At 39.5% G+C, this 20,893-nt stretch overlaps 2 protein-coding genes across 2 annotated transcripts; both read right to left on the bottom strand.

Annotated features, from left to right (window-relative positions):
- Window positions 1-2,155: 2,155 nt before the first annotated feature.
- On the bottom strand, window positions 2,156-8,839 carry LOC104240897 (autophagy-related protein 18f-like). The gene is made up of 9 exons (XM_009795797.2): window positions 8,500-8,839; window positions 8,130-8,321; window positions 5,573-6,037; window positions 5,071-5,499; window positions 4,457-4,693; window positions 3,535-4,365; window positions 3,268-3,428; window positions 2,671-3,018; window positions 2,156-2,384 (listed from the first exon to the last, which is right to left on the bottom strand). Exons 2-8 carry the CDS (start codon window positions 8,316-8,318, stop codon window positions 2,745-2,747), a joined length of 2,586 nt encoding a protein of 861 aa, XP_009794099.1. The 5' UTR covers window positions 8,319-8,321; window positions 8,500-8,839; the 3' UTR covers window positions 2,156-2,384; window positions 2,671-2,744.
- Window positions 8,840-19,562: 10,723 nt separating this feature from the next.
- LOC138870541 (uncharacterized) lies at window positions 19,563-20,057 on the bottom strand. Its single transcript, XM_070148356.1, has one exon. The coding sequence runs from the start codon at window positions 20,055-20,057 to the stop codon at window positions 19,563-19,565; it is 495 nt and encodes a 164-aa protein (XP_070004457.1).
- Window positions 20,058-20,893: the final 836 nt, after the last annotated feature.

Here is a 20,893-nt window from a genome sequence, read left to right as displayed (position 1 = left end):
ATATCTGGTTTTTCGCCCTTAATTTCTGAAATAAACTCTTGGTCTGAGGGTTCTTCCAATACTTCATGTATCACCCCCCTAACATAGTGCAGGGGAATCAGGAGATTTAAATACGTGATTCTCAAATTACCTAATAAAAGAATAACCCAAGAGATCTTTAGTATGAAAATAGCAAAATGGCTGTTCACATCAATGAAAGAACACAAAGAGAAAGGAAATGATGGTTTAAGTCTTAGTAGATGTTTTCTTTTGCATCACCTAAATCCAGGAAGCAACTCTGTGTATAATGAACTAACAGATACTATTAGTAAGATGATAATTACAACATTTGTTATCAGGTTCTACCAACTCGAACAGCAGTAGTAATTTACTTGTACAGGCAATATGTTCTTTCTTTACTACTACAAGTTTCTACCAACTCGAACATCAGTAGTAATTTACTTGTACAAGCGAATATGTTCTTTCTTTACTACTACAAGTTTCTACCAACTCGAACAGCAGTAGTAACTTAGTGTTTCACTTGTTATTTTCCTTTGTTCTGTGAATTTGTGATTCTCCTAAGGTTGTCTATGTAGCTAGCAAGCATAATTACCTTATTTTTATATTGTACCTTCTTCAGACTGCTATGTTCTGCTGAAATATTTTCAAGCCTTCGCGCTCAGAGAGCTGTGCTAACGCTTCCTGAGCTATTGTATCTGCAATATTTTCTTGAAACATTTAGCTGGTAAAACTGTGAACAGGCCTAAGACTTGGTGATATTTGGAGCTGCATTACCTCTAACTTTCAAATACGAACCGACAATGTGCCTCGCAAAACAAGGCTAAAGAAACCACAATCTTGGTAATGTACATGACCCCTGTAAGAGATGCTGTAAAATAAGTTAAAATAGCATGGTCTAGCCAGTTTTCGGACTGATCATTCAAAAATAGTCAGCGTTTGCCAAGTCATTGAAGAATAACCACTATTTTGCTGCAACAGAGATCAGTCCAGTATAATATACTGGAGTTCGGTGCACATGTGTATGAATTTTCAGCATATTATGCTGGATCGGTATACTTTGCTGGCTCCAGTATATTACTGGAGCAGCGGTGCCCCAAACTCCAGTATATTATGCTGGACGGTTTATTATAAGTTCCAGTATAATATACTGTAACTCCAGTATATTATGCTGGAGTATTTTTCCGGATTATGAACAGTGTTTTCGTTCAGATTTATTTTTACATGACAAGTGGCTGAATTTCAATTACTTTTGAAATTGTGGCTATTTTTGAATGACCACTTGTAAATCTGGCTATTTTTGAATTTCTCCCGTAAAATAAAGGACTTAATCGTTTTTACTACCTATTAAGAGTTATGCGAGTGCATAACAGAATGTATTTTGTACTTAAGTTACTAATGAAATCATTACCATAAAAATTATGGCCATTGTACATATAACCTTATGGCCAGGACCAGGTTTGTCTTCAGACGGCAATTAAGGAGTGCGCAAATGTCTACGGCATAAACAATTTTGTAACCGAACTCTTTGGAGCATCAACTACACTTGTGTCAGTGGTCTTACCAAACACACGATAAAAACGCACCATTCATATAATATTCACTGTTGGATAAGCTCTGCGCTAATGGCATATGATTTCTCGAAACATACGTTAAAAAGTTCCAACTTTTTTTAGAATCTCCAGAAATAAGTGTGCGCACATAATATACAATAGAGGACACACAATGTGTTGCATAATCCCTTTGGTCTGTTGCGTGAACGCGGAATGCTTCGTGCACTGTGCTACCTTTTTTGCTAGACAATAATTATTTGTGTAAAGTGAAATATTATAGTATTAAGAACTTTTACATGTTCCAACAAGGGTTGTGGTGGAGTGGTAAGTATTCCTCTATCCTTAACCATAGGTCTCGGGTTCGAGCCCCTGGGTATGGAGTCGCCTTTATTAGGGAATGCTTTATCCACCAATGTGGGACTTTTTGGCGTGAATCTGGATTTAGTCGGGCCCAATGTGGGTACCGGACACCGGATGGGAAACCAAAAAAAAAGAACTTTTACATGTAAATTGATGAGTTTTGTTGTAGATAAGTTGAGCAATGTTTTAATTTCCAGATGGCTACAACACAAAGAGCTAGAGAGGTATTGTTTGGCACCTGTCAATTTAGAGATAAAAATGCTTGATATTGATGGGTGAAAGACGAGAGCAATATAAGGCAACAAGTTACTGGTTCTACTATTTACAGCTTCATAGTTTGTTATTTACAATGTCAAATTACTCACAGTTTGAGCATCACAGTCGAGGACCCTCCTACCTCTTAATTCTTTACATATTCACCAACAAAATACTAACCCTTCCAGGAGCCTTCCACCTAAATAATTGGAGGAAAACCTGACAAAAAATAACCATATTATCATTAATTAACCATAAAAAATGTAGAAATTCTAACTCTTAAATAAATGAATAGACAAGACAATGAAGTGAATTCAGAAGATGTTATTCATAGAAATATTTGACTCATCAGAAATGAACAAGAAGAGAACAGAAGTTATCAGCATGCCGATTTATCTTCCAGAATTCAAGCTGTTGCTACTGTACTCTGCTATCACAAAAGAATGAGAGAACAGAATGCTGATCAGAAAAAAACAAAAGCAAAAACCGGGTTGCAGTGCATTACCTTCAGTTTCAATTAGACTCGCCAACTTCATCTTCGAAATGATTCTCCGTTTTTGCACCAAGTAGTTTTGCGATTTACAAACTTTGATTTGTCTGCATCACGGTGCTCCTTGTGTTATTGACGAAATCTAGGCGAGTGGCTGCTTCAGGGCTGTCCCTACTATTTATAAAGTCTCTACTTTTATGACTTGTCATCCGAAGACTATTGCACGCGGTTTCTCTGCAATGGTGAAGTTCAATGCTGGATCCATCAATAGAGGCACAACCACTATTTAACATAAGCTTGCTGTTTTCAGAGACCTCCGGCCTTGGAGATAGCTTTTGGCCATTGTCGCTATGAACATGAAGCCTAATTTATCCGTTAAACAAAAAAAGAAACCTCTACTTTAGATAGTGTATTTGTGTATGTACCAGAACACTATAAGCAAAATAATACAAAATAAAGCAAACTCAATAATTAATAACAAATCAGAAAATCACTCCCCACCCTTAACAGAAAATCAGTTTATAAATCTTTTCAATCCCATGGAAAGAGCCATCACACAAACCCAAATTTGTTGGCATCTATATGTTAAGTTAAAGGAAGAATATTGATTACCTCCCTTGTTGGGTCTTGGAAGCTTGAAGGTGATTAAAAACTGGATATAAATGCTTTGACCTCGCCTCAACCATATGAGTTGCAATTACTTCAACCTCAGCCTCTCCACCACAACCATCAACAACATAAATCCTATCCCTAACAAATGATTGAAAAAATACCTGGACATAAAATAAAAAAAACATAATGGAGATTTCGGCAATTACACAAGGATGGAAGCGAGATTTGCTGGATACAGATCATGGTATCACACAATGATTAAAGTACCTCAGGTTTTGCCCATAGCGGATTCTGAGGTTTATGCATTTGAAGCTCTGCTTCAGATATGTAAATGTGATGTTTTTCCTCTGAACTTGTCTTTCCTTTAGTGATTGTGTCCCTAGTCTTGGAATAGAGACCATTTCCCTTTGTTATTCCTTCAGGAAATACTTTACTGCTATCAGAACTACCAAACTCACCATATATATCAGCATTATCATCTCGTTCTTTGCAATTTTGTTTCTGGAAAATATTCCACTTTTGGATTGCCTTTACCACTAATCTTGAATCCACTTCAGGACCTGCTCTGTAAGTTGAACCCACAGCAGGAATAGTTGGTATCAAATCTAGCCCAGAACACATACGCAATGCATATTGTGTCATACAGCCCGGAGAAGAAAAAACAAGCAGCCAATAATTTGCTTTTGGAAGGCCTAAATCAGCATATTGATTAGTACTTCTGCAGTTGCGAAAAGCTGAAGCTATGGACCCAGAAAAAGAACTCAACTGTCCAGTTGCAACAGCTGCAGCACCACTTACAGTATTTCTCCAACCAATACTTCCACTCCTTATTCGACCAACAACAGAAAGGGCCACTGGAGGGCCAGATTCAGAGATGCTCTGTTGATTAAGCACCTGAATTTTTGAATTCGAGGCGCAATGAACTGCAGGTTTTTCCATCACAACAGAGCCATTACTCATATTAGTAAGACATGCATCTGAAGATTGAAAATCAACCACTTCTCCTGAAGCAGAAATTGTAAATAAATGGCTAGTCCCTCTGGAAGAACTTATCATAATCCACTGGCTATCACTACTAAAACTTATGTCTTGTATGACCTGAGATGACCAAAAGGAAGATTTAGTTGACTACAGTCCTCATAAAACAGTAAATTTATACAGGGAGAGAATGCAGATGCACTACACCTACAGCATTAGTCAGACCACGCTGCAGTCTGTAAAGATGAACATAGGATGAACCAGGATCACTAGCCGAGGTATTTTCAGATAGTATAGGCATTATCCGGAATACATTGATATTATGACCCTGAACTGAAGCTGTCACCAGAAGAGTACTGCTAGGATCAAAGCATAGAGCTGAAATAGGACTCTTATGTGCCCTAAACTGCGCAATAAGAGCTTTGCTGACGATGTCTCTGACAATGACCTAAGATGCACAGAGTGTAATGACGTTAACATAGAGGTTCAATGTTGATCCAGGACAGTGTTTTGCATAAAGCACCAAATGTCAATCACCCCAACATGTAAAACCAATAAATGTACACATAGAATCACAAAGCAATAACCATAAAGTAAGAGTTCATTATGAAGATGAAAGGAACTTATTGCATAATCAGTAAAACAAAAGATCAGTCAAGAACTAATTTTTTATGTTAATCAAATCAAATGAGGAAGAGAGCGAAAACTATTCTGTGCACAACAAGGAGCAGAGATAGAAACCAGTGAGTGACATGGCACATGAAGACCTAATTTTAAATCACCATTCACAGTGAGATAACTGATGTCGATCAGAGTAATTTGTACCATTCCAACACTCTCTGCACCTGGGAAATGACCGTTATCAGTTCCTGGTATCTTCAGACGAGCATTCCGAGATTGAGAACTATTACCATCTGGTGACAGGTCAGAATAGTGCCTAGTGAGCTTCTTATACCCAATGATCCCTAGAGTCACAATACCACCAGCAAGTTGCTTGCTGGATTCCTTTGCATAATGAGCAAAAAGGCTCCCATTTGTAGCTGTACTGGGAAGACTATCTGAAGGAGTAACATGTTGCGGACTAACATGACCAGAATTTGAGATGGTAATTGGACTTCCACTATAGGCCATCCATCTGGGACCTAAAGCGAGAGGTCCCACACCTATACTGCCGAACCCTGAAAAACCCGGGATGACAGGATTGGTAACAACAGTATATTCCTTATCTAGAGTTGCAGCATCAAAGCAGTGTATCTGCAATAGAAGCAACTTAACCCAAGTCTAGCAAGAAAAGATTAACCAAACGTTTGTAATATCATGCACATACCTGAGCTGCTTGTAAGATTGCAATCACTCGAGAACTACATCTTACCAAGTGAACAGCTGATCTGAACTTCAACTGATGCACATAAGAGTGAGATGTCAGGGAATAAAACCAAACAGCAGTGGGCAGAAAACCAGTACTTGCTTGGTCATGATACTGTTGGATGGTCCCATCATGAAGTTTTCCTATGCCCTCCCGAATGTTACTACCTCCAGACAATGACACATCAGCACAAAGTATTAAAACTGGGTGACTACCAGAAAATCTGTCCTCGTGCTTCTTTGATGCTATTGGTTTTGGTAATGTTTGCATGAAAGAAACAGGACCATCTTGCCTGGAAACCAAGTTGTGTACATTATCACAATCTTCAACATCCCAAACCTGGAAACCATACTGACACCCCAAGAGCAAGATTTGACGAGTACTGCCTCCCTCACATTCCAGCTTGTCAAATCCAGCCCACAGAACCTGATGTGGTAGAAAAGAAATATGAGACTGCATAATTCCCATTGGGAATTGCGGTAAAAGATTCCAACGATATTCACATAGCAATGGGACAACCACCACCTCTTAGCACTACAGATAGATATTTGAACTGATATCATATAAATAAAGCTGATCAGCAAAAAAATGTTTAACATCTATAATAAATGTGATCCATCATACAACCAAAATTTTTGGTTGCTAGCTTTCAGTATTAAGCTTTTCTCAGAAAACGAGAATAATTTCTTCTTAATGATGTGGGAACTCCTATAGCCTCTATACAAATCGTATACTAAGAAACTCAGTATTAATCTTCTCAAGGATGGTAACCTCGGAGCTCCTATAGACTCTATCTAATCCACAATATATAGGAACTACATTTCAAAATCTGACTACCCTAAATGCAGAACCACAACTAAATTAACTCCTTGACTGGTGAAGGCATCCTGCCTGATCTACAACCGCTACAACACTGTTGACCTGAGCAGTTTTGGTTTTGATGATTGACAAAGGAACACATGCATGAACTAGGTCCATGGACAGTATACACAGGTGACGGACAGAATCAAGCAAAAGGCATGCACGTGAAAGGGATAAGTATAAGTGGTTATTTCTGATAATCCCTGAACGAAAAGATTACATATTTGATAAGGAGCAAGACTCCTTATCAATGATAAGGGAAGAGTTAGAAATTGAAGTTGACTAGAACTCTTCCACCAAGGAAGAGTATAGCATTGGAACTCTAGTTATTTTCTATTCTACTAATTCTATAAATTGTAGGATGTTCTCATTTCACAGGCACGCACAGATACTGAAGTTAAGCACGAATTGAGAGCAAAATAGCAAGGCATTTTGTGAGCAATTCTCGTGATATTTAAGAGTGCGATCCTGAAGCTACATGAACCAAATTGAAGAACCAGCTCCATAAAGAGTTTCATGTATCTTTCTTTATTTCTAGTTCAAAGTGTTGTAGGCATTTTGAGTTGTACCTTTCAGCTTTCTAAGAAGCAAATTGTACTAGGTACCTGAGTTGTATCTTTCAAGTTAGAGTTAACTTGAAGTAGTCGCAACAGCCTGTGACGTATTGCTATAAGGGTTAGAGTTAATACTTAGGTTTGCAAAAGGTTGTAAACTCTAGTTGTATTGTTCAAGTTAGAGTTAACTTAAAGCAATCGCAGCAGCATGTGGCTGGTTGCTACAAGGGTTAGAGGTAACCATTAGGTTTGCAAGAGTTTGTAAACTTTGTTGGCTCGGAGTAGTAGTGGAGTGTTTGGGGAAAATCCTACTAGGTAGTAGTTCGTGGTTTTTTCACCTTTTGAGCTGGGTATTTTCCACGTAAAAATCCTTGTGTTCTTTACTTTATGCATTATTTATTCCGCGACTGTAGTGTAAGAAACGACAGAATAACCAGGCCCTTCTATAATTTGTGCACACGAAAAATTAGACACCACACAAATCACCCCTCTTGTGTGGTACTGAAGTATAAAACATCAAGCACCAAGTGAGAACCAGTACACTGATGGAGGGAACTTAGTAATCTTTTCAATCCCAAAATAGAACAGCCGATAGTCATAAATTAGTCTTCTCTTCCCAAGGTTAGCACTCATCACTAGTGAGGATTACTCCAAGGGGCCCCAGAATTAAAATGACTCTGCTACAAGTCAAAATAGCCATTACTGACAACTATCAAACTTCATAAAAGAATTTCAGTTTGAAATCCAAAAAACTGCATTAACTAGCACCATTCAGCTTTCAACATCAAAATTTCATGCAGCACCTATGATCCAGGTATAATGTGATCAGAAGTTTAGCAAGCAAAGTTCCAACCTTTTGCTAAAATACAAGCTATGTACCATGATATTTAACTAATGCAAAGCAATTTTGGAAAGGGATACAACAACAACTACTACACCTCAATCCCAAACAAGTTGGGGTTGGCCATATGAATCCTCACCGGTCACGTTTCCCATTTAAATTCAGCTCAGGCCAAAATTATACAAAATAAAAATGAAAAGTACGAGGGGGCGGGGTATGAATTTAAATTATTTTTCAAAAAAAAAAACACGGGAAAATGCACCTGATCATGGGTAGAATCATTGTCCCTATCCACAATAGCAGAAGCAGCAGACCTAACTGTGGAAGCAACCGTTGAAGCACCAGAGGATACAATCCTCGAAAGTGCTCTAAACGACGTCGGAATGAAGCCGTTACTACTCTTCCCTGACTTTGATCCTTCTATTTGACAATCACTGTTCTTCAGCCCCATGCCCTCCAAAACACAAAAGAAATTAAAGTAATCAAAAAACACCCTTTTGCTTCTCAATCCTCTCTTTTCTACTATAGCCAAAACATGTTTACTATAAAACCACAAATAAAACTTTTAACTTCTAAAATACAACAAGTTTATCAAAAATTTCTGTGTTGTATGTATTCTGATAGAATTATACCACTCTAGTAAATGTTGATAAGGAATAATAAAACCCCGAGAAGTATTATACAAATTTGAATTAAAGAATATATGATTATGAGTTCAATTGAATCGTCAGGCTTCAAGTCTTGGACACAAAGAAAGAGAGATGTTTTAAATACGAAATTGAAGGGATCAGATAACGAAGAGATGTGAATATTTGAGGCTTTTTTTTCTTCTTGTTTTCATTGTCTATTTGTCTCTCTCGGAATCCTCTTCTATTCTTGTCTTTTTTTCAAAGCAGAAACTTGAAAGTTGAAAGCGTGACAAAGTGGAAATTCTACAGAAGAAATCTCTCTTCCCACGTCTTTGTCCCTCTCCAATTTTCACGTGCCTTTCACCAAAAAATAATACTATAATTTTGAAACCAACTTAAAGAAGATAAATAAATGTATTACAGCTCAATAGTTGAACAGCAGAAAAAAGGTACTATTACGATTCACTAATGAAGAGATCATAAAATAATGTTAGTAGTACGTATAAGCTTAAATCTGCTCAACTACCAATTTTTTCATCTCTTTATTAGTTATGAAAAAAGAAAGAAAAACTATGTGAAAAGAAAAGGAAGACGAATTGAGATAGTTATTTTTTTTTTTCCAATTACATGGAAAATTGTAAAACAAAATAAAAAATCTGCAGGTGTTTTGTAACACTAGTCTCTCTAATAATTATGTAAGTAAGTTAGTTCTTATGTGATTATGAGTTTTTTTTTTTTAATTAAGTGAGTTCTTTGTATATTCGTCAGGTATAAAAAAGTACTAATAGAAAATGGACGTTATGTCTAATAACTAGCACATGACCTAGGATTTGTCTAAACTTATATTTTTTGACCCAAAATTTAGATGAGGTTTTTCATTCCTATACACTATTTGAAACATTATTATTTTTAATGTTTATGTTTAGTTAATTATCCGGCATAAATAAGTTTTGTTTACGAAATATATACAATCCACCTTAAAAGGCTTCCAATTCATTATTTGTACTTTCAATCAAGGGATTTAGATACGTCATTTTCCTTTTTCCCTCTCCTCTCTCCCCTCTTCTCTCCAGATTCTCTCTTTCTCCCCATATCTTCGGCAAAAGCTATAGATCTTGCATAAAAGTGAATTTAATTATATCATTACTTTCAATTACAATACCAAAAACATACTTTGATAGTTGCTTTTGTGCAGCATCAGATCCTAATTGCGTCACCAATCTTTGCTGACCAATGGAGAAAAACTGCACTTGTTGTGACATATGAAGTGCTTTGCTCTGCAAAAAAGGGCTTGATGTTAACTTTCTTTTGTTTAGTAATTTTAAAGTAAGTAATGTCTAAAATTAATTATATTCATATTAACAATTAGAATCACAATCTCAAAAGGAGTATATGATTGCATTTTTCAGTTTCTTGCTTTTATCTAAGTATTTGCTCAGTACTTCAACCACCATATCCATATGGGAAAGTCATGAAAAAGCAACGGAATGCTGCTTACGAATTAGCAACCTCACATAGAACAGTTACTCAAAATGAAGAGGAGAAAATAAGTGAATTGGAAGAAAACAAAAAAACAAAGCAACAAATCAGAGATAATATAAATTGGGAAATTACAGTGAATTTGGGGGAATTCACTATGTTGTTCAACTTTCATACAATATGTCTTTTGTATATTTTGTATTTGATTTATACATAGTAAAACAAATTTCATACAACTAATTATATATTATACAACTTATCTATAATTTTTATATATTATTTCTACTCAGTTATATACAACTACAATATCATACAACTTAAATATAATTTTAATACAATGTTGTTCAACTTTCATACAATAGTTAAATAAATAAAAGAAAAATATATAAACAACAAAATATAATTTTTCTACAATTTTACTACATTTTCGTAAATATAATGTATATCATGTCTTCTTCTTCTTCTTCTTCTTCTTCTTCTTCTTCTTCTTCTTCTTCTTCTTCTTCTTCTTCTTCTTCGAGTTTCAATCTGAATTCAGCCAAAATCAAGTCTAATCTTTACCAAAATCCCTCAAATTTGAGATATAAACTCCAAACCATATTTTCAATTATTTGCAACAACACTCAATCCAAACAAATAATGATTTTTGTAAACTCAAATTCGAATTCAAAGCATCAAAGCTTTTTAGTGGCTGTCAATGGTGGAATTGCTGCTCTCTTTTCATTTGCTTTACATTACTGAAATTAGGGATTGAGAGATCTAGAGAGAGACGTAGAGAGAATTCCCAATTCTTTGCAACTACATCCAATTCAAACAAATAATGTTTTTTGAAAACCCAAATTCGAATTCAAAGCTTCAAAGCTTTTAATGTTTGTCAATGGTGGAATCGTGGGTGGGTGCAAGATACGTGAGGGAGAGGGATGGAATGTAGAGAGAGAAACGTGGGGGATTGAAAGATATGTTAGAGTAATTTTAGGATACTAGTTATTATCATTAATTCCCTTAAAATGTACATAAATGGTAATTGGGTATATAAAATGTAGTTATAGTAAAACTTGAGTATGGAGGGTAATATAATTTCATATAGTGTATAGGAATGTAAAAATCTCAATTTGGATATGGATATTGACAATAAGATTTAATAAGATAGAGTCAATCTTAGCAAATATTAATGTCCAAAAGATATATTAACTGATTTCGTAGTGAGATAATATGTATTTTATCTAAGTAGAAATAAATGTTGATAACACTACAATATTCAATGACCCCAAAAAGGAAGGGGATAGCCTTAAATAACAATAAATAGTAATGAATGACATTTAAATAAATAAGAACATGTGAGTCACCCTAAAAGTGTGAGATCCGTGGAAATTCTTTCTGACAACGATGAATGATTGATGAGCCTTTGAATATTCACATCATTCCTGAATCGTGTGGAAATGTTAGGCAAACGTCTTAAGAAAAAGGTATATTTTGTATGTGTGCAATAAAACAAGATTCTATAGAGAAAGTCAATATGTTCTCTTACAAGTGAATATCCCCAATCCCCCATAACTATGTCTCTTTCTATTTATAAAGGAACATATGTCTAAAATACCCTAATAGTACATATTCAGAGATTATTCATAGGAATATTTTCTCTGAAGTCTTATCTAAAATTAGTCGTTATTATTCCTTTTTAAGAGGAGTGCTCGTCCTCGGCCTCGACCTGTGATGACTTCTCTACCAAATCCTTCGTCTCTCGCTAGATCACTTCGACCTTGAATTCGCCTTTTACTGAAGTCATACTTAGGACACGTGGAAGATCTCGAAGGCCCTCTTAATGCTGATATGGTCTAAACATAACTAAGTTAATACAGTTAGTCCCTCCGCTTGTTGAGGTTGTCCTCGCGAGCGAGCACAATGAGCGGATAATATCGTTCATGGTTGAGCTTATCGAACAGTTAACATGGATCATAGTTGTTGTAGGTCACTGGAAATGTGGCTTTCTATGGGCCGCATATTCAATACTTTTGATTTTCCCGGGTGATTTAATGGAACCATTTGGTCCAAGAGATGGAGTGACAGCATGATGTCATGTGTCATGATGACGCTGATTCTCGATGCAATTTGCCGATTCTCGCGTGGACCTTGATTGGTTCTGTTGTTTTAATTTTTGTGCTAATCATGACCAGTTGTTTCAATTATGGTGCCCTAAACCTTATAAATAGGAGATGACTTGTTGAGTTTAAAGTTTTTTACTCTCTCTCTACTTCTCAAGCAAAAATTCTTCTCATTCTTCGTAAGATTTTACCGCCTTTCTGTTGCTTTCTCTACTTCTTCATCTTCCTTTATAACAATGTCGAAACTCTCACATGATGCTCATTTGGAGGATCACTCTGTCCCTTTGGACGTCATATTCCCTAATCAAGGGGAAGATGTTACAGTCACTGCTGAGGAGGAAACCCTCCTTACTGTGGAGGAGATTATACCTCGGTACCTCGATGCCAAACCAATTTCCTCAAGGCACCGGAAGTGGTGACTGAGATGTTTCGCTCTATAATGACGGTCGAGCGTTTAGCTGAATTTAAGGCAAAGTTCGGCCTTCCTGATCACGTGAAGTTGGTACCTGTGGGTGACAATGAAGTGGGGGTCCATTGTCCCGGATTTTGCGCCCTTTACGCTTATCCATTTATAATCAGCTATTCGTTCCCTTTCCTAATATTGATAGAAGAATTGTACCACCACTACAACGTGTGCCCCATGCAGCTTATCTCCTACGTCTTCAAAGTGGTCAGAATGTTGGTGAAGATCGCCAAATTAGCCAAGGTTGAGATCATAGTATGCCACTTAGTGCATCTTTTCGCCCCCATTTCTATCGAGGGACATTGGTGAATCTCCGCCACCGTGGGGGGAAATGCTTGGTGGTAAGGATGGATGACAAGGGTAGTCGGAACTTCTAGCTTGATTATTTCTTCGTCAGGGCCGATGTCGTAGTGTCTGTTGCCGCCAGATTCCCTGAGGCCTGGAACCTCACCCATAAGTGTCATGTTGTTTGTGTTTTTTAACATTTTTCTTGATGTGGGTTGGGCAATTGGCTCTTCTTTTTCCGTAGCTACTATACGACCACTCTAGTTGGTGGCACTTATTGCCGACTGGGTCAGATAGATCCTTCCGTATACGGTAGTGATACGTGACTGGTAGAGTTTTTTTCTAGAAATTCAGATCGGCTCTCCCTTCAATAGGTAATCTCTCCCATATAATCGATGTCATTTTTATGTGGTATGTGTCTGTTCTTTATACCGATCCTTTCCTTTCTCTCTAGGTTCGATCAGAGGGGCCGCGAGAAGGTCGAGGGCCCCTGTATCCTCCTTCCCTATTTTGGTCTTTGCGACCTCCGCTCCTCCCTTATTTTTGATTGTTGATGAGGATGACGAACACTTGCCCAGTGATGGGGATCTTCAACCTTGAAAAGGAGGTCCGTGGATGTGGGTGGCAGAGTTTCTTCGACCGTCGATGTCGCGAGAGAAAGTTTCACGTTGCGTGAGACAACGATAATTTTTATTAATGATGGTATCGAGCCGAGCCTCGAGGCCTCGAGACAAGAAGAAGTCAGTGTATGCATGCCCTTACACTCCGAGGGGGGAGAGATCGAGGAGGTGTTTATTAATGGCAACCACACACTTTTATGACAAGAGGAGGCTTCAACCTCCCGAGCGGCCATGGACATTTCTTTGCCTACTAGTGATAGGGGAAGATTGTTGTCGAGGAGGGAGATAAGTTGGGCTCCTATATCGATTTAGATTACTTGAGAATGATTGATGAGGGGCTCACCCAGATGAAGGTGAGACTGGAGGGAGGTTAGAGGACCATCACTATCCCAATCAATTGTTATTTGCTCGTGAACACCGAAGAGGTAGTCCCTGCCCTCGGTCCTCTCTGTTCCAATGTTGAGGGTAAGATCCTCAAGGAGATAACTGACATTGCTTTGTCAAAGAGCATTGTCGGCCTTGCTTTTAAGGTAAACACTATGGTTAGACCTTTTTCTAATGCCTTAGCTTATTTTAAGTTCTATCTTTTTTCCTTTTGTTTGTAGGGTTATTCTGGAAATCGATAGTGCTTAGAGGGAGAAAAGGCGCAAAGAGATTTTTGTGAAATCTCCGAAGTCAGCTTCGTGAGGGTGATGATGTGCAGGCCCTGAGGGAAGACAAGAAGAAGAGGGATGAAGAGCTAATGCAGGCCATAGAGAAGTATGGAATCATCGAGGGGATGTTGAGAATCAAAGAAGATGAGCTCAAGCTCAGTACGTGTGTAGAGGCCCAATGCAATGATCTTCAAGCCTAAGTGGCCTAGCTGCGAGGCTAACTTGAAGAGTGTTAGTTCCAGGCAGAGGCTCTCAGGGGCAAGATTGCGGAGAAGCAGAAGGAGCTCGAGAAGGCAGAGTCCTCTCGGGGTGACGCTCGGAGGAAGGTGGACATCCTCAAGTTGGCAAACAAGAATCTTCGGGCTGAACGGGAAAATGATTAGTCGACAGTGAGGGCTAAAGAGGACCGACTCGAGGAGAGGATTAGGGAGCTGGACAGGGAAAACTCCAAGCTTTATGACCGAGTTTCCTCTCTAGAGGCCAAGAGGGCCCAACTACTTACGCGTCCTTCTTCTACTAATGCTTCTGATTTCCCCAACGTCCCTCGGGAGTTGAACGAAGAGTGGATACATGTTGAGGTCTGACTAGATTGTGTTTCGGGACTTGCATGCAGCGGGCTCCGTTTTTGAGATGGCTCTTGAGGATGCTCGGTTTAAGGCTCGCGAAGCTCAGCTCGCTTGTGGCTACGACCCTGCTACACCTCGTCCAGATGAGGAGGATGGGGAAGAGGGCATATATCAGCTTGAGGAGGACGCTTGGTATGATTCTGTTTACCCTTAAGGCAAGTATGGAGAGGATGCTATAGGCCGAGACGGTGAGGGCACAGGCTGTCAGGGTGGTGACTCCATTGGAGGTCGAGCTGGCGAGGGCGCAGAAGGCCGTGGTGGCGATAGCTATTAGTTTTTCCTTATAACTTTCTTGTGTATTTTTTCCGATGTCTTCAAGAGCCTTTGTAAATAACTCTTTATTTATATATTAAATATTAAAGTTGTTCATTGCACCTTCTTCCATTTCTGTAATTTGTTTCTGCACTTGCATATTTTTGCTTCTATTGTTTGCTCATTTTGCTTTCTGTTCTTTTTATATTGTTGTCTTCTAGTTGGTCGTAGCCTTGTTGCCAAATGTCTATGGGTCATATCAACCCTTTATTTTAATAGGTCGAGTATGTCTCTTTGTCTAGATTTGACCGATAGATGTTGTTTGAACTTGGTTGAATTTGACCTTCAATTAAGTTGTGGCTGAGGGTCGATAGGTGTTTGTTCGAGCTGGGTCGAACTTAACCTTTTGTTAGGTTGTGGACGAGGGCCGGTAGGTGTTTGTTCGAGATAGGTCGAACTTAACCTTTCATTAAATTGTGTCCGAGGGACGATAGTTGTTGTTTGATCTTAGTCAAACTTGACCTTTCGTTAAATTGTGGCCTAGGGCCGGTAGATGTTTGTTCGAGCTGGGTCGAACTTAACCTTTTGTTAGGTTGTGTCCAAGGTATGTTAGGTACTGTTTAAGCTTGGTCAAACTCAACTTTTTGTTAAGGCGGTTTCGATAAATGTAAGTTTCTATTACTTTGACGTTGTTGCTCTGATTACATAATTGGAAAAAGTTACAAAATTTGAGCATTGGTTGGTGTTCCAGTCTTAGTCCCGGTCCTTCTAGTCCCTTCATTGTTCGACTTGGAGAGTCTTGAGGAGTGGGGCAATGAATGAGAAATCAGTCCGTTCTTCACATACTTCGACTCGAAGTGTCCCTTCCATCACCTCTTTAAAACCTCCTTGAGAAAACCGTAATGGGGCAAAACTCAAGTAAGGGAAAAAGAGTATGACTTGGGGGACACTTCTCCTTTTTAGAAGTTGAAGTATTTGAGGTGGCTGATATTCCAATTTGTTTGGTAACTGTTTTTCTTCCACTGTCTCTAGTTGGAATTAACCCTTATTTACTTTGCCTACAATTTTGTACTGGTCGTCCTAGTTGGTTCCCAATTTGCCTTCTCATGGATCTCTACTTGCTTAGGTTTTGGCTTTGAGTACGTAGTCCCCAACTTTGAGTGGCCAGACCTTTGCCTTTTCGTTGTAGTAACGTTCCGCTTGCTGCTTTTGGGCGACCATACTTATGTATGTCATGTCTCTTCATTTGTCAATCTTATCGACCTCTTGCCTTCTACTCTCGTCATTGCTGGTGCCGCTTTCATGAGAGTACCTTAGGCTGGGCTCTCCGACCTTGGCTGGTATAACTACTTCTGTTCCGTAAACCAGAGAATAGTGTGTCTCTCATGTGCTCATCTTCGGGTTGGTTCTATATGCCTATAATACTTTTGGGAGTATTTTCAGCCATAGTCCTTTGGTTTCTTCAAGTTTTTTCTTCATGATGTTTAATAAGGACTTGCTGGAGGATTCTGCCTGCCCGTTGCCCGCTGGGTGATAAGAGGTTAAAAGTATCCTCTTAAAATGCCATTTCTTGAAGAATTCGACATTTTTCTTTCTCGTGAACTGGGGTCCGTTGTCATAGTTGATCTCCTTGGGTAGGCTGAATCGGCAAATGATGTTTTTCCATATGAAGGCGATTACCTCTTGTTTGCATATTTGGACGAACGCTCCTGCTTCCACACATTTAGATAAATAGTCAGTTATAACTAAAAAAAATCATAAATTACCTCACCCTGTGGGAAGGGGGCCCACAATGCCCATTCCCTACTTGATAAACAGTCATGGAGAGGTGACTGAGTGAAGATGTTTGCCCACTTGATGAATTATTGGGGCGTAGTTCTAACATTGCTTGCATTTATTCACAAATTCTAAGGTGTCTTTTTTCATGGTGGGCCAGTAGTATCCTGCCCGTATGAGGCACCTAACGAGTTCCCGATCACCAGAATGAGCACCGTAGTGGCTTTCATGAACTTCTTCGAGAGTGTGATGGGTTTGGTTTGGACCCAGACACTTCGCCAAAGGGCCACCAAAGGTTCTCTTGTACAAGTCGTTATTAAGGAGGTTGTATCTGGTTGCTTGCATTCTTAGTTTTTTAGCTTCCTTTCTGTCATTTGGGAGTGTGCCGTCCTGCAAGTAGGTGATAATATAATTGTGCCATCCCAAGTTAAACTTACAAATCTTACCTCGATTTGGTGTAACGACAGGTTGAGGAGGTGGACTACACTTTTATCCCTGATTGTGATACTTTTGGTAGCTGCGGTCAATTTGGCGAGGTCGTCTACTTTGACATTCTGGGCTCGCAAGATCTGGTCGAGCTGTCATTTATCGAAATTGGGCAGCAACTTACAAATCTCAGCTTGATATTTTGCAGCCTTTGTTCTTTAATTTGGAAAGTCCCTGTGACTTGGTATACAACGAACTGAGAATCACAACGGCATTTCAACCACTTCGCCCCATATTTGAGTGCTAGTCTCAAACCTGTAATTATGGCCTCTTACTCGGCCTTGTTGTTAGTTATATCCGGGCATCTTATGGACAGGCAAATTACTTCACTAGTAGGGACCTTGATTACGCGTCCCAGTCCAGATCCAGAAGCATTAGATGCGTCGTCGGAATATAAGACCCAGAAGTTTTGTGTTTGAATAGAAGCTTAAGCGGCTTCCTTGCGCTGAATTCCCCGACGAAGTTGGCGAGCACTTGCAATGTAATCACTGTTCGGGGCTGATATGTGATGTCGTGCTCACTTAGCTCGATGGCCCACATGGCCAACCTCCCTAACAACTCGGGTCTATGTAAAATGCTTCTTAAAGGAAAAGTGGTAACAACCGAGATATGGTGACACTGGAAATAGGGTATAAGCTTTCGTGAAGTTACGACCAGTGCCAGGGCCAGTTTCTCGAGGTGTGGGTACCTCGTCTCGGCATCGATGAGTGTTTTACTAATGTAATAAATAGGACATTGTGTACCTTTGTTTTCTCGAACTAGGACCGCACTTACTAGTACTTTGGAGACAGTGAGGTAGGCGAGGAGGTATTCCCCAGGTTCAGACTTCGATAGTAGAGCAGGTCATGACAGATACGCCTTTAGTTCTCGCAGAGCTTGTACGTAATTGGGCTTCCACTCGAGGCCGTTATCTTTTTGAGTATGCCAAAAAATCTATGACATTTATCGGATGATTGCGAGATAAATCTCGATAGGGCGGCGATTCAACCAGTCAACCTTTGGACCTGCTTCTTAGTAGTCAGTTGTTCAAGTATCCCATCGATAGCCTTGATTTGGTCTAGGTTGACGTTAATATCTTGTTGTGACACTATGAAATCCCAAAAACGTTCTCGAGGCTATGCCAAATGTGCATTTCTCTAGGTTTAGTTTTATCTCGTACCGTCTTAGTATGTCGAAAGCTTACCTCAAGTGGTCGATATGGTCTTTTTGCCTTGCATATTTGACCAACATTCATTGATATATACCTCTATGGTCTTTCCGAGTTGGTCTTTGAACACTCTTGTGACCAATCTCTGATAGGTGGCTCATGCGTTCTTCAACCCGAACGACATGACTCTATAACAATATGTTCTTCTGTGGCTGATGAATGTGGTTTTCTCCTGGTCCTGTTCTTCCATGAGTATCTAGTTATAGCTCGAGTATGCATCCAGGAAACTCAGCACTCTTGCCCGACCATTGCATCAATAAGTTGGTCGATATGTGGCAATGGGAATGAATCTTTTGGGCATGCTTTGTTCAAGTCTGTGAAGTCTACACACATCCTCCATTTCCCATATTTATATTTGACCATCACCATGTTGGCTATCCACTTGGAGTATTTCGACTCCCTGATGGAGCCATTTTAAATAGCTTTTCTACCTCATGGACAACATCATTGATGGTGGAGTTGAACTTTCGTATGACCTGCCTTACAGGGGGATAGAATGGGTCTACGTTCAATTTTTATATGGAGATCTCCTTAGGGATGCCCGACATATCTTCATGGATGAAAGCAAACAAATCTGTGTTAGTTATTAAAAATTGGCTAAATTTACCTGGTTCTCGAAGTTTGCAGCCAATATAGGACTTTTTGCTGGGATCGTTGGGGTCTAATTGAATGGGGTCAAGGTCCTCTATAGTTGAGTCCATGGATTCGACTGTTTCAGGGTCTATAATGTCGTCCCTGGTCTCTTCTTGTGTCGACCTCGACCCTGTTGATTGTTATGCTTCCTTTTCCTTATCTTTCTTTTGATGGGTTTTCGAGCCGTCCATGGTGATACAGTAGCATTCCCGGGACATACGTTGTTCCCCTCGTATACTTAATATTCCCCAAGGTGTTGGGAACTTGATCACTTGGTATAGGATGGAGGGGAAGACTCTTATGGGATGTATCTATAGTTGTCCTACTATGGCATTGTATACGATGGCCCAGTGCATGATGTGGAATGTTGTCTCCTGATTTATGCTGCCGGCGAGGATGGGGAGTGCAATTTCTCTGATATCCATTCAACTGCATTATTAAAACCTGTTAGTGTGATACAACGTGACACAATCTTATCCTCAAATCACACATGGGCGAGGAATCGAGGATGGATAATGAACGCTCCACTCCCATCATCTACCATGATATGTTTAACATCAGTATCTGAAATTCGTAAGGTAATGACAAGAGCATTGTTGTGAGGGAAAGTCAAACCATCAACATCTGACTCGTCGAGGATAATACTTACTTCGAGTCCGTCATACCGTTCGTGGGTGACTGATCTTTTGAGCTTGTAACTAGCAGTAAACTTGATGTTGTTGATGGAAGCATTGTCGTTGTCGCCAATAATCATATTTATGGTGCGGGCCAGTGAAGGCGGCTTTGGAGGGCCTTGACATTCTAGACCCCTGGCGAAAGTGATTCTTCCCTTGTCACTCATCAGCTCTTTGAGGTGCCCTTGCTGCAACATGTTCACTACCTCTTGCCTTAGATCAATGCAATCTTCTGTTTTGTGTCCATGTTCCTGGTGAAATTCACAGAGGACGTCGGATTTCCTAGTACTTGGATTGGACCTCATCTTTGGCAGCCACTTCACCTTTGTTTCGAGTTTCTTGAGGGCGTAGACTATTTTTGCAAGTGAAACACAAAAGTTGTGAGCAGATAACAAGGGGGCATACCACTTTCATTCCTATGAGTCACCGTTCTCGGCCTAGATGGGCCATCATCATAGAATAAGGAAGGAGGAACGGGTGCCCTAACATAAGGCTGATGTCATTCTTTGTTTGGCTGTGAGATAGGGTGATCCCTCTTCATATTATCTCTTTGTTCTTTCTTGGGTTTAGCTTGTACCAACATGAGCCACCGAGTTGGCCCGTTGAGGTCGTTATCATCTGTTCGGACTTCGGCACAATATGCATCATGGATTTTGTCCCAAGTGGTTGGATGGTACTTCATCAACCGGCGCAGCAGCTTTTTGGTCGCTCTTGAACCCGCTCTACTCAACCTATTCTGAAAGGCTGCGACTGTCATCCTTTCGGATATATTTGGTAAGGTCATCCTTACCATGTTGAATCGGGTGAGGAAGTCCTATAGTCCATCTCCTATGAATTGCTTGATGGGAAAGATGTCGTTTACTCTTATTTCGGCTTTCTAGGCCCCGACATGCGCTGTCACAAATTTATCGGCCATTTCTTCGAAGGTTTTTGTAGAGCTGGCTGGTAGCTATGAATACCATGTTAATGCCCTTCCAATGAGAGGTTCGCTGAATTTCTTCAGCAAAATAGAGGACACATGTTCGTTGGTACGGTCGTTGCCTTTCACGGCAGTAACGTAATGGGTCACGTGATCTTCGAGGCCAGTTGTTCTGTTGTATATCCTGATATATGGTGGCATTTTAAAGGTCTTCAGTATGGA

Source organism: Nicotiana sylvestris, chromosome 6, assembly GCF_000393655.2.
Source record: "Nicotiana sylvestris chromosome 6, ASM39365v2, whole genome shotgun sequence".
Taxonomy (NCBI): Eukaryota; Viridiplantae; Streptophyta; class Magnoliopsida; order Solanales; family Solanaceae; genus Nicotiana; species Nicotiana sylvestris.
The sequence above is the reverse complement of the archived record's forward strand: the minus strand, read 5'-3'. Positions and strand labels throughout refer to the sequence as shown.